The following is a 12,944-nucleotide window of genomic DNA, read 5'->3' as shown; positions in this document are numbered from 1 at the left end:
TTTTGTATATTCTAAAATCTCTTTCTACAATGTTAAATGATCTGTTATTGCCATAGTAGGGACAGCACATACCTGCTCACTTTCAGTAAGTTTGTCTGTACCAGCTTTAAATCTAAATTACTTTGCTCCATTGTTTATAAATCTGTCAAAATAAGGAAATTTGATGCAAATTTGTAATTCCAATTAAATCTGTTTTTGTTTTTTTTCAATCATGGTTATTATTTTCATCTTCTATATCACTGGTATTTATTTTTATGCTGTTTCTCAAAAGTACTCTGCAAGAGCAAACTCTACATTTCAGAAGTTTTCATAAAATTCCCAGATAAACCATGTACTGTATTCCTGAAGTTTTATTTAGTTTTTTGCATAGGGGATGCTTCAATTTCTGATGAGAAATGTTCTAATTTCTTTTGTGTTCCTTCTACTGTAACAATTTCTTTCAAATTTGGATTTTTCACTATCATCAATTTTACAGTTAAAATTAACCACTAATATTTATTTGCAATTTTGAGCTTTAGCTTTTGAAACAACTCAAGCCTTGCAATTTTGCTGTTGGGAGCATACTGTATCACTTACTGTACCTGCTGTTCTTTATTTAGAAATAATGTAAAACTTAACCTTCCCTGCATTTTTTGCCTATATGAGGGCTAGCAAACACTTTTTATTTTAGAATTATCCAGTTAGGCTGGCCAGCTCAAAACAATGAAGAAAGATATGTCATAGTTACTTAGTCTGTCATGAAGTTAGATGAGTCAGTTCTGTTCCTGTTATTTCTGAATCAATGCTACTTTGATGTCCCTGTACTGTAATTTAAAGGTTGTTTTTTTCACCTATTTATTTTCTGGGAAGTACAACTTTCTTTATTCTACCATTCATACATTTTCTCCTTTGAGTTCTTGTGAACTTGCAATGTCACTTTGTACATGCCCTAGAAATTTGCAGGTTACTTTATGTCTTGATATACTTCAGAAATGCGATGAAGTTATTTTTATGCTACATATATATATATATATATATATACTGCATATATATATATATGCACACCACACTGAATTCTGACTTTGCGGTTGTTTCAGAACCCCTGGAGAACCCCATCAGAAGTGTGTGCATGAAAATGTTCAAATTCTTAACTCTAAAATAAAATAAAGCATTGTTTCATTTATTAATGTAAAATTAATTATAATGTCCAGATTTGAAATTTGTATTGTACTGTACTGTAGATGATAAACTGCTATTCTAAGCTATAGCCCAATGCTTCTTTCCTGATGTTTCTTACATAATCTTTTTTTATCCATTTCATGTTGCTTGATTTTTTTTTTTTTATAGGTCATGCATCATCGAAAGATACTGGGACTTTTCTGTGGCCAGGAAACTTCCGAGACTGGTATGCACCCAGGAAAGAAGCCCATCTTGTCTCCTGACAACACACTAAAAGTTGTTTTTAATTCAGACCTTTCTCATGAGGAGCAGTATCTGGGCTTTGTGGCACATTATCAGGCCTTGGGTAGGTTTTTGCTGATAATTTCTTTCAATTGTGTCTGTTCTTCTGTAGAATGAGATTTCCGGTTTTCGAACAAACCTTTCTGCTTGTATTATCTAAATCAAACTTCTGCATTTTGCTTGTAAGCCTTTTTAAATATGATAAGTTATTTGGTTTCATTGCACATTTTTTAAACGATGCATCTTGCAAACAGTTATTTCATTGGAAAATATAAAATATTTATTTTCATCAACAAGGTTAGATGCTTTATATGGATATTGTTTGTCCCAAAGTTAACAAAATGCCAAATTTAATTCAAATAGTTAAGTATACAGTACCTTTAGTGTTGTGCGAATACAAGTTTTAATTACAAAAACTTCTCTTTCTTGGCAGTAACATCAGAAAAACATAACCAGTTTTATTTGGATGCCCTCAGATAGTAATATGCACAGGCTCAAACATACATCAATAAAACAGAAATGCTCAAAAGGAAAAAAAAGATGAGTTTTTATTATGGGCCATGCATTGACTGAACTTTATAACATAACAGCACTAACCTACTAAATCCAATCCAGGCTCGCAGGGTCCACCAATGACCAGTCCTGTTGAAAGTGTCAGTCCATTGCTGGGCTCTAAGAACTGTGCAAAAGTCTTAGGTGCTTGAGATCACAAAATTATTTGTCTTAGACTGTTATTTAATGTCTTCTGGATTAGTGTCTCAATAAAAAAAATACTTGTTCCAAACATTGCTTTTGCAAAAAGTGAAACAATACAAAAAGATATTTGGATGTCCTTAAAGAAACAACATATTAACATATTAATAGACCAATTTCCAGTAAATAAAGTGACATCTTTGTAGATGTATAGCCTCATTAAACAAATATAACAAATATGTGCCAATGAATAATGACATAATGTGTAGATTGAACCAAAGGGAATAACTGAAACAGAAAGCTATGTAGAGGAAATAAAAGTGGGAAAGGAACAATAATACTAAAAAGATGACGTTGTGGTAGATGTGTTGAGTTAACCTGCACATCTTACACAATGGCAAAAGTGAGCATGGCAACAAGACACAAGGTTGCCATCCTTCTTGGTAAAGAACACTCCCAAGCTGTTCTCTGAAAGCATAAAAAAACGAGAAGATTGAGGGCCATAAAGGCAGTGGTCAGACACAGAAACATTGCAGCAAACAAGAAACACTTCAAGCTTATTTTTCTTCAAAATCAGAAGACATTCAGCATTGGTATCAGCTCAGAACTGATAGAAACCACTAAGACCCTTCGACAGTCTGGAGAAGTTTTATCAGAGTGTTGTTCATGGAGGAGGTGTGACCAAAAGTCATTCCTCCAAGGTGAGAATGAAGCCAAGTGACTAATCTATACATGAAAACAAAATGGTGGGATGCAGAGAAAATGCAACAGGTGCTCTGGACTTATCTGTCAAAGTGAATGCGCGTGAATGAATGTTTGCAGGCAACAGTGAAGCACAATAAAGGTTCCGTGAAGGTTTAGTGCTGGATTTCCACAAACGGAGTTGGCGATTTGATCAAAATTGAGAAGACTGAGGCATGTGACTAGTCCCAACTTTATTTTAAAATAACAAAGATGATCCCAAGTACATAAAAACAAACCATCTGTAGTGAAAAAAGGGACAAACACCAGCAAAAGATGCTGTGGCCCCCATATATCCCATACCTCGTCATCATCAAGCCAGTCTGAGATTACTTGCAGAGACAGAAGTAAAACAGACAGCTAGTGTCTGCAGTAGAACTCTGGTAAGTTCTCCGAGAGGCTTAGAACAACCAACCGCGCAAGTCCCTGCAGTAACTACATATAAGTGGACCTAAAAGAAATACTGCTATTTTTAAGGCAAAGGGTGGTGACAATAAATAAAGATTTCATTTACTGTATTTGTTTGTTTGTTTCTTTGTTTCTTTCTTTCTTTTTAAGACACTTTCCAGGAGTTTTATTGTTGATTAAAAAGTATTCATGGCCTTTCTGCTTTGATTAAGACATTTGCATAGTACTGTATACAGTATACACAACAAATGTAAGCATAAAGTATGCATTTTATTTGCGAGGTAAGCATTTTAGAAATGTCTGAGGAGGCCTAAACAGTGTAACTCAGTTGTTAAATCATCATACTTAATCTGTTGAAAGATGGGTCCTCAATGATAACCTTGAGTAAGTCCTCAGATCACCTCTGTGAATACAGTCATTTGTGTCAGAGGTACCAAGAATTCACAAAGGTGGCACTTCTGTACATAAAAAGAAAGAAGGTACAACTGCAAAGAGTTTTAGAATTCAAACACGGCAGGTCTGGAAAAATAGGATTACTGTGATAACCCCCCCTTTCCTGCTGATTAAGAATTACGGGAAGAATCCATGATATCTACATACGAGTTCTTTTGAATGCTGCACTCTGTTGCAATATCATTTTATGGCAACAGTAAACACATTTGAATTGTTTTTTCAGCTGGATAATGCACTTTATATTAAATTTGGCTTAATGCATTGAATTTAGCAGTCAACAGATAACAGAACTGTTGGCTATTATAGACAATGCTGCACATCTTCTCTCTGACACACTAACACTGAGTACTTTCAGCCAATGAATTATTCAGCAGATATGTGTAGACTGGGGCTACTTTGAGGTGGTCTAGACCATTGCCTAGAAGGTAAACCAAAGGAGATCCAATGGTTGGAAGAAGCTACACCCCAGACACAATTTTGAAGGCTGCTGGAGAAGGTCACAAAGTCAAGTGATGTTCCTCTAGGCAAGACTGGAAGCAGCATTACAGCTGCAATTGTCCTTCAGCATCAGCTATATGTATCTGGCCCTTTGAGGGAACAACTGCATCTCTCTCTATGGGTTTTGAGCAACAGATAAGTATTTCAGGTCATGTTTTTAAAGGACCTCTGATTCTTCAAATGGATTAACTTGATGTCAGGAGAGAAGAGCAGACAACAGTTCACCTGGCAGGGTGGAAGGTCTGGAGTGAGGCAAAAAAGGTAGGAAAGTGATTTTGAGTCTAAGTAGGCCCAAGGCACGCATAGTTTTGTTGTTTTGTTTTTTTTTGTATGTTACCCTATACCCCTGCTTCCATTATATCTTCTCTGGAACTCTCAATCTCCTGTTAATAAACAATTTTTAGTTGAACTTTGGTGAGTCTGGTCATTATTCTGGGTTACAGGGCACAGTTTACCACATTTGTACTGTGAAAGTCATAAACTGCACAAGGTATAAAGAATCAAGCATAATTTTTTTCAAGTGATTTACCCTTTTTGAATGAAAAAAAAAGATTATGGATTGATTTACTGTAACTGCCATAGAAGAATACAAGAAACATGTTTCACTTTAAATGTTCCCTTTTGGGTTGACACTGTTTGCACAATTAAAATGGAAGACTCTTGGTGAATTCTGGCATCCCTCAAGCCAATGCTATATTACTCGCTTAAGGATATTAATTTGTTTTCAAAAATGCCCAGTTCATAAAATTCATAATGGAAGGATAATAGTTTTATTATAACTGACAAAGTTCCTGGTGAATATTCTGTTGCCATAGTCAATTCCCCTTTGTTTCCCTGCCACATATTCTGGAGCCACAGCAAGATGAAATGTTTCTCCACTGCTTTCATCTGTCAAAACAGCATCATTATTCTTTTTTTAGTTCCAGTGTGCTGCATACATTTATACAATGTGTTATCCAAAAACTAAGAATCCATTCCTTTTCTATATTCTGTATTTTCAATGCTATGCCACAGAAAATCAGATCATACCCTGACAGTATATACTGTAGGTAGAACCAGCCTCCTGGGTCAGGATATACTCTTAAATCATATTTGGACTATTCAGACATTCATTTTCAGGCACAAATTTTTCTGTCCCAGAGATGTACTGAGCCGAAGTGGTCACATCAAGCACAAGGCAGGAGCCTACTCTGCATGAGACAGTCTGTTTACCCTAAACCATTTTAGGTTACTATAAATGCTTTTCAAAAGCAAGGTTAAATATCTCTTTCAAGAAATTAATGGAACATATAAAAGATCTGAAAAATACTGTATTAATAAGTTTAAACAAATGTTATTCAGATGGTGATGCTTACTAATTACATGTATTTTTTCATTATTTTTAGATATTGATGAATGTGCTGAGCCAACAGATGAGGATGAAGAAAGTTTATGTTCTCACATTTGCCACAATGTGATTGGCAGCTACTTCTGCTCCTGTCGTCCTGGGTATACTCTACAGCAGGATGGTCGAACATGTAAACGTAAGCTATCATTGTTATCCTTTTGCCATTAATTTGAGATACATGTTGCCATAATTCTGATGGAAGTTTTCTTTGACTAATCAGGGCAGTGTTCTTTAAAAGACTCGTATTGTAAAAGCCTTCTTGCTTACCCTATAAAGAAACTTGTCAGACATAGTACTGAATATTTATACACCCAGACAAAGATATTCACAGTACAAACGATAAAGTAAACAAATGCAAAATATTTCTTTAAACTTTCAGATAAGACCTTTCACATTTTTACACTTTCAGTAGCTTTGATTTACAAACAAAATTATCACTTTACAGATTACCATTTTTTTAAGTCCACTGTATGCCTGAGCCACATCCTGATGCAAGCTGTGATAACATTTTCATTTTAAAGCATTTGAGAGATGTTGTCAATTGTTAAAATGGCATAATGTCAGATTTCAAACCTTATATTAATATCTTCACAACACGGTGTATGAATTTTGGTAGAGAACTTAAAAAATATTGTGTTGTCACATGGTGGGTGTTATATTTATTATTATTTTTACTTCTAGGTAAAATACACCTTTTATTGGATCAAAGTTCCACAGGGAAGTTGGCCAAGTCCAATTTATTGCAGGGAAGACGGGTAAAAAAATGTGAATAAATAAATAAATATAGAACACCACTAGAAAGCTATTAGATAGATAGATAGATAGATAGATAGATAGATAGATAGATAGATAGATAGATAGATAGATAGATAGATAGATAGATAGATAGATAGATAGATAGATAGATAGATAGATAGATAGATAGATAGATAGATAGATAGATAGATAGATAGATAGATCAAGTTGAGCAAGTTGATACTTTCATAGAATCACACCCTGTGCATTGCTGGCTCCTTCCTTTCATCTGATATTGCTGGGGCAGACTTTGGCCTCCCACATCCTGACTTGGACAACAGCTGTAAAATGTGTGTGATCCCTTACATGGGGAGTGGGGTGCTTTTTGGACCCTATAATTAACTCTGTACACTCTCTGAAAGCTTGAAAATAAAAATTGTAGGGAATCCCTGAAAATACAGTAAACTAAAAAATATATTATTGTCTTAAAATCATTTACTGGCCATTACTGAATCTGCAAGAAAATATAGTAGCATTGTGCATAAAAGTTTTCACAGGTCAGGCTGGTCTGCAAGTGCTGACAGAAGTCCATCCAGCAAGCACTGGGAGCTATTCCTTTAACACTAGAATCCCTGAAACTTACAAAAATATTTGTAATGCCGGACCACCTTAATTTTAATTGCACCTCCTCATTGTGCACCGATAGCACCTTTGTTTTGCAAATGTGTCAATCAGCCACAGGCAGGCAATCTGCTATCTCATAACCCACTGAGGCAACTGAAGTCAGACACAAAATGCTCACAGCCAGTCTGTTTATCTGGGAGTGACGTGTCTGGAATTGTATAGGAAAGTAATATATTGTTATTTGAAATGCAAACATTTCATGTGTGTTCTGTGTCTACAACGATCTGTGTGAAATGTTTAACACATAACTAAAACAGAAATTTTTTTCATATGCAGTAGTAATAATGACAAAATGTTGACTTGAAGTGTGTAATGTGTGAATACTGAAGTCCAACTATCAAATAAACACTTTAACAAAAAGTATAACAAAAGAAATGTTTTTTATTCAAGAATAAAACCAAGGAAAAAGAAATTGTTCAATTTACATGTTGCTGTCAATGTGTGAAAACTGAAACCCAAATATCAATCGATATGAAATAGACGTTTGCATGCATATGTGTGTTTTGTGTGCTTCACAATGGAAACGCGGCTGTCTCACTGATATCAGCTTTCTGCTTTGTAATCAAGATGTTTCTGGTTTAATCCTGGGTCCTCCCTGCATTTAGCTCTTTGAATAGTGGGCTGCTTTTATTGTTACTATTATATAATTAAAACATACATTTGATTTAAGTCTCTAATAAATCAACGAAACAAGTGTGCTTTTATTCAAGAATAAAACTGAATAAAAACCGTCATTAAAAAGCACACTTGTTTCATTATACCACATCTTTATTTGAAAACTAACAGTGTCAGATCGAGTGGAGCATGAACATGACTGAGAGAATTAAAACTGAATTAAAAAAAAAACACTAACTTTTACAAGTATCATAACTTTACACAGGCTGTTAAGACTCTAACCTATGTGCGATTTTTCTTTTATTTCACAAACTATTTGAGAATGTTATGTTATGTCATGTTTAATATGCTTGTGAGATTACACTGACTACAGCATTTAATTTGATGGCTGCCGTAGTTCTTTCAGGGTATCAACTATTTCTTAAGGTATGGCTTTGCTGGTATACAATTTTGGAACTTTTTGAGCCTCTGACCTGTTACCTATAAACCATATAAATTTAAGTTATCTTGGTCAGTAACATACACTGCTTTAAATTAGGCTATACTCACAATTAACAGCATCCATGGTCAGTTTATAGAATATATACAATCTTTATCCATGTGGAAGATATACAGTATACTCATGCACTTTCTATTTGTGTCACACAACAATAGTCACCTCACCTACATGATGCTGCTGAGCTCTAATGAGTTTGATTGTTATTATAGATTTAATTTTCTCTTTCTCAGTGATGTGCAATGGAGAAATATATTCAGAGCTTAAAGGTGTGTTGACATCTCCTGGATACCCAAAGCCCTATCCACCGGGAGTATCATGCAACTACAGCATTCAGCTGGAGAAAGGGTTCCTTGTAACTCTTACATTTGTGGATGTCTTTGACATAGAGACATACTTGGATGGAGGGTGTCATTATGACTCCCTGCAGGTATGATATGGCTTATTTCAAGGGTGAGTTTCCAAAACATAAAATATGTAATTCAAAATATTTGGACAATACTTGAAAGTAGTAACTTTTTAACATCTTAAAATGATGTATCGCTTTTTATAACAATCAGACCCTTTGGCATATTAAGGCATCAATAGTACTGTGCATACTTAATGTGGCATTTTTGATAGTGATTAATGCAAAATTCTTTATTGGCAAAGTGAAAACAGATCTCTACAAGTGATCTAAATTAATTACATACATAAAGCACAAAATAATTGATCATGTGAGTATTCATCCTAAACCATTCCTGGAACAAACAGCTAATTTTAGAAGTCACATAATTAGTTCAGTATAGATCATCTGTCTATAGTAAAGGGGTTTCATTTGTTTGTAGTATAAATGCACACTATCTGTGAGGTACATCTTGAAGTGATTCAGTATCTTGGCTTAACCTACTGTGAATAAGGCGCTATATACACGCCTGGTACAGATTCACACTGAGGCACATGTAAAAGTTCAAAGACTTTTTATTTATCTTCACCTGTGGGACACGTCTTCCCTGTGAACCCCACAGGCACAACACAGTCCCAAAAGCACTTCAGTACAGCACAAACAAACCAAAAACCCTTCTTCAGGCACCACCACTCCTCCCAAGCAACCTCATCCTCTTTCCACTCGACTCTGGCCCCTGAGTGGTGGATGCTGGCCCTTTTTATAGCCCACCCGGAAGTGCTCTAGGTGCTTGATCACCTGTGGCTAATTGCACTTCCGGGCGGGGCTGTAGAGATGTCCAGGTGGGCTCCGGGATCCATGCAGCACTCCCTGGCAGCCATCCCAGATCCCCACAGGGTTGTGGAGAACTCCATCTCCCATGAAACCCTGCGGGAAACTGAGGCCCCATTGTCAGCCAGGGAGGCTGCCATCAAGCGTCCTGGGGGAGGTAGTGAGATGCCCATGAATGTTCCCACCGGAACATATGTAGAAGGGGCGTCCCGGCCGACCATGGAACCCGGCCACCCGCCACACTACACAATGAAGAAAAAAAGAACACTCCAAGCAACTCCATGACAAATTGAGTGAAAAGCACAAGTCAGGGGATGGATACAAGAAAACATTCAACTCACTGAATATCAGCTTTTGTCTGGCAGCTTTATGGGAGAATGGCAAAGAGAAAGCCACTATTTAAAAAAATATAACACACCTCAGCTAGAGTTTTCCAGAAGTCACATACAAGACTCTGAAATCAGATATAAGAAAGGTCTATCTTCTGATGAGACCAAAATTGATGTTTTTGCCCACTGAAATAAATGCCGAACACAGCACATTATGAAAAACACAGGTTGTCACGTCATGAGGATACTTCTCTGCAACAGGTTCTGGAAGGCATTCTACGGCAAAATACTGGGAATCCTGGAAGATAACCTGGCACAGTCCGCAAGAAATCTACACCTTTGGAGAAGACTACAACACCAAGAAAAAACCAGAGCTACACAAGAATGGCTTCAAAATAACAATATTAATGTTCTGGTGTGGCAGAGTCAAAGTCCAGATCTCAATCCAATTAAGAATCTCTGGCTGGATTTGATAATGTCTGTTCACTCACGATACCTATGCAGACCCCACCAATTGCATTCAAGAGTATCTCACCAAGCTCTCCAACTGAGAGTGCAAGATCATGCATGGCATTATAGCGCCTCTCCTTCGCATTCTATCATTCTGGGAAAAGTGTAAGGCATCAGCAACTGAGTGGGTAGCTGTTATTACCTGGCACATGTAATTACATGATTGCTGTTACAATGAATAGTTCAGGCCATTTGGAAAATGCAGGTTCATCCAGTTACATTGCCAACATTCCATTCACCACAAAGATTATTGTCACTTTTGCCAAAGCTATTTGTCTTAAAATAAATGAATCATGGGTTAACTCTGGCCACTGAGACACAACATTTGTCAGTTACATCTTCTGCATTAACGGAATGTAACTCCTCAAAGTTAACAAAAGCATCTTCATTATTTTTAGGTGCCCTAATTTCAATATGAAAGGAGCATAATGCTCTGATTACATTGGTAGAACACAGCAGATTGCCTTTTTATGTGGGCAAAAACATTTTATATGTACATATGTGCACCCTCACCATATGAAATCTGGATGTAGTGCTTGGCTTCTAATACAGCAGGCACGATGGACCTGAAACATTCCTGATGTGTTGGCCAGTTCCTTGAGAACTGAGAACAGGCGAAAAATGGAAGAAAGCAAAAAAGGTTCCTCAGTGCAAATATGCAGCATTGGCATTCTTAAAAGTGAACCAAAATGGTCAGACCATCATATTAATCATTTGTCATATCAATGCACATAATAATAACGACTTGGTGATATGAATTATTATGCGTGCAAATCGTCATTTAGCTGGTCTGACTGCATTTCCCAACTTGATCGTGGGTGTCGTCATTTCTCAGTGTCTCCAAAAATGTTTCTATAAATATACATTGATCATGTCTCCCCATTTAGTTTCCTTTTAAAAATCTTGATGTTTGAATGGAAAGTTGCAAATACACATTTCAAGCCTCTTTTTGCAACTCTGTAAGCTTTATAAATGAGCCCCCAGATGTGCAAAGCTGAAAGAGTCCTGTCCACACAGATTGAAGGCTGTCATGGCAGCCAAAGGTGCATTAACTAAATACTAACTTGAAGGAACCAAATATTTATGCCATCACTTATTTTGTATTTTATATTTGTAATTAGTTTAGAACACATTTCAGAGGTCTGTTCTGACTTTCTCATTACAAAAGTCTTTTCTGTTGAGTAATGTAAAAAGAAACTTAAGTCCACTGTGTTTAAATTTTGCATAATAATAAAATATAAAAACTTCAAAAGGAGTGATAACAACTGTATATTCTCATTGGAATTGATCCCTGAGGATCAAAACATCACCTGTGTCTAGGAAATTCATCAATGCTGTTTGGTCTGAAGTACACCATCCTATTAAGGTTTTGAATTTCTCTAACCAAAGCTATATTGGCTATAAGCTCTGAATATGGGTCCTAAAAATTAAACTTAAATCTATTGATTTTCCATTATGCTTCAATGTTTAGTTCTGACACTGTTAACAGACTTCTGTCCCATCACATGTATTGTTCTTTATTGAATTCCAAAGCACAATAGGACTTTTTAGTTATCTGGCACAATTACTGACTGTTAAGCTCCCTTTTCCAGGCAATTGTTCTGTCAGTGTTCTTAACTATAAGCTTACCAGTGAATTTTTGTTCATCCTTGACAGTTTTGAAATGCAGTATATTGAATTTCCTACAGTATCTACTTTTGCAGTCATGTACTCTGTATGTTTTACTAAATGTTCAGCTATTTGTTTTCTTTTATTTTTTATGAAGAGCACCTCCACTTAAAACTCTAATATGCCTTACACTAATTATGAATACAGCACCATCAGAATATGACAGAGTTCTGCTTATGACAAAAACGCAATAAACATGAAGTTGGAAAAAGTCAAACAAATGGTTGCTAAGGAAAGCTGAGTAATTTACACCAAATAAATGCATTCAAGAGGTTTTTTATATAAAGAGAGGTAAAAAGTTGTTTAACGTTAAAAGTTCCCTGCACTTTGCTTGTTTGCTGTCTTTTGCTCTTGTGTGATTTATGACTGTGATTGTTTTTAGCACTTATTTTACTTTTGTTTATTTTCTTCATTTTTAATACTTATGCTGTTGCCTTAAATACAGTATCATTACTCATTAATATTATTTGAACTATAATTTTTCTAGGACTGCTCCCTTTTGGACTTTTTTATTTGTATTTTGTCACATTGCACCTTGAGCATAGGAAGGGCTCTATATGAATAAAATGTTGTTATTATAGTAATAGTAATAGTAGTATTGACATTTAACTCATTTTCTATTCATCAATGTCTTCAGATTCTCATCCCAGGTAACAATACCCAAACACTTTGTGGAAAAGTCCCTCCAAAGAACATAGAAACTGGAAGTAACCGGTTGGATATCCTATTCCAAACTGATGACTCAGGACACAGCAAAGGGTGGAAAATAGAGTATTTCTCTGACCGTATGTAAAAACCTGATAAATGACTCATTTGAGTATATAAGAGACATCACCAGACAAGATATTTCCATTTACTCTTTACATTCTATACATTTTCAGGTATTGTATGTCCTATACCAGAGAAATTTTTAAATGGCAGAATAACTCCAGTCTTTGAAAAATACCGGTATAGAGACTACATCCGAGTAAAATGTGACACCGGATATAAATTGATTGAGGTCAGTCAAACCAAGTCAGTTACAGTGTTTTGAATTTTGTCCAATTTGTTTGTTTTTTATGCCTTGACTAG

The 12,944-nt window shown here is 35.8% G+C and overlaps 1 protein-coding gene across 1 annotated transcript in view; it reads left to right on the top strand.

The window, feature by feature from the left end:
• LOC114657948 (complement C1r-A subcomponent-like) overlaps positions 1-12,944 on the top strand; it is a 44,802-nt gene that overhangs the window by 13,367 nt on the left and 18,491 nt on the right. The window contains exons 3-7 of the mRNA XM_028809935.2: positions 1,327-1,504; positions 5,619-5,756; positions 8,384-8,580; positions 12,511-12,658; positions 12,755-12,873. Of these exons, the coding sequence (XP_028665768.1) occupies positions 1,327-1,504; positions 5,619-5,756; positions 8,384-8,580; positions 12,511-12,658; positions 12,755-12,873 (780 nt within the window). The remainder of the gene's footprint in view (positions 1-1,326; positions 1,505-5,618; positions 5,757-8,383; positions 8,581-12,510; positions 12,659-12,754; positions 12,874-12,944) is intronic.

Source organism: Erpetoichthys calabaricus, chromosome 9 (assembly GCF_900747795.2).
Source record: "Erpetoichthys calabaricus chromosome 9, fErpCal1.3, whole genome shotgun sequence".
In the NCBI taxonomy this organism is placed as follows: Eukaryota; Metazoa; Chordata; class Cladistia; order Polypteriformes; family Polypteridae; genus Erpetoichthys; species Erpetoichthys calabaricus.
The sequence above is the reverse complement of the archived record's forward strand: the minus strand, read 5'-3'. Positions and strand labels throughout refer to the sequence as shown.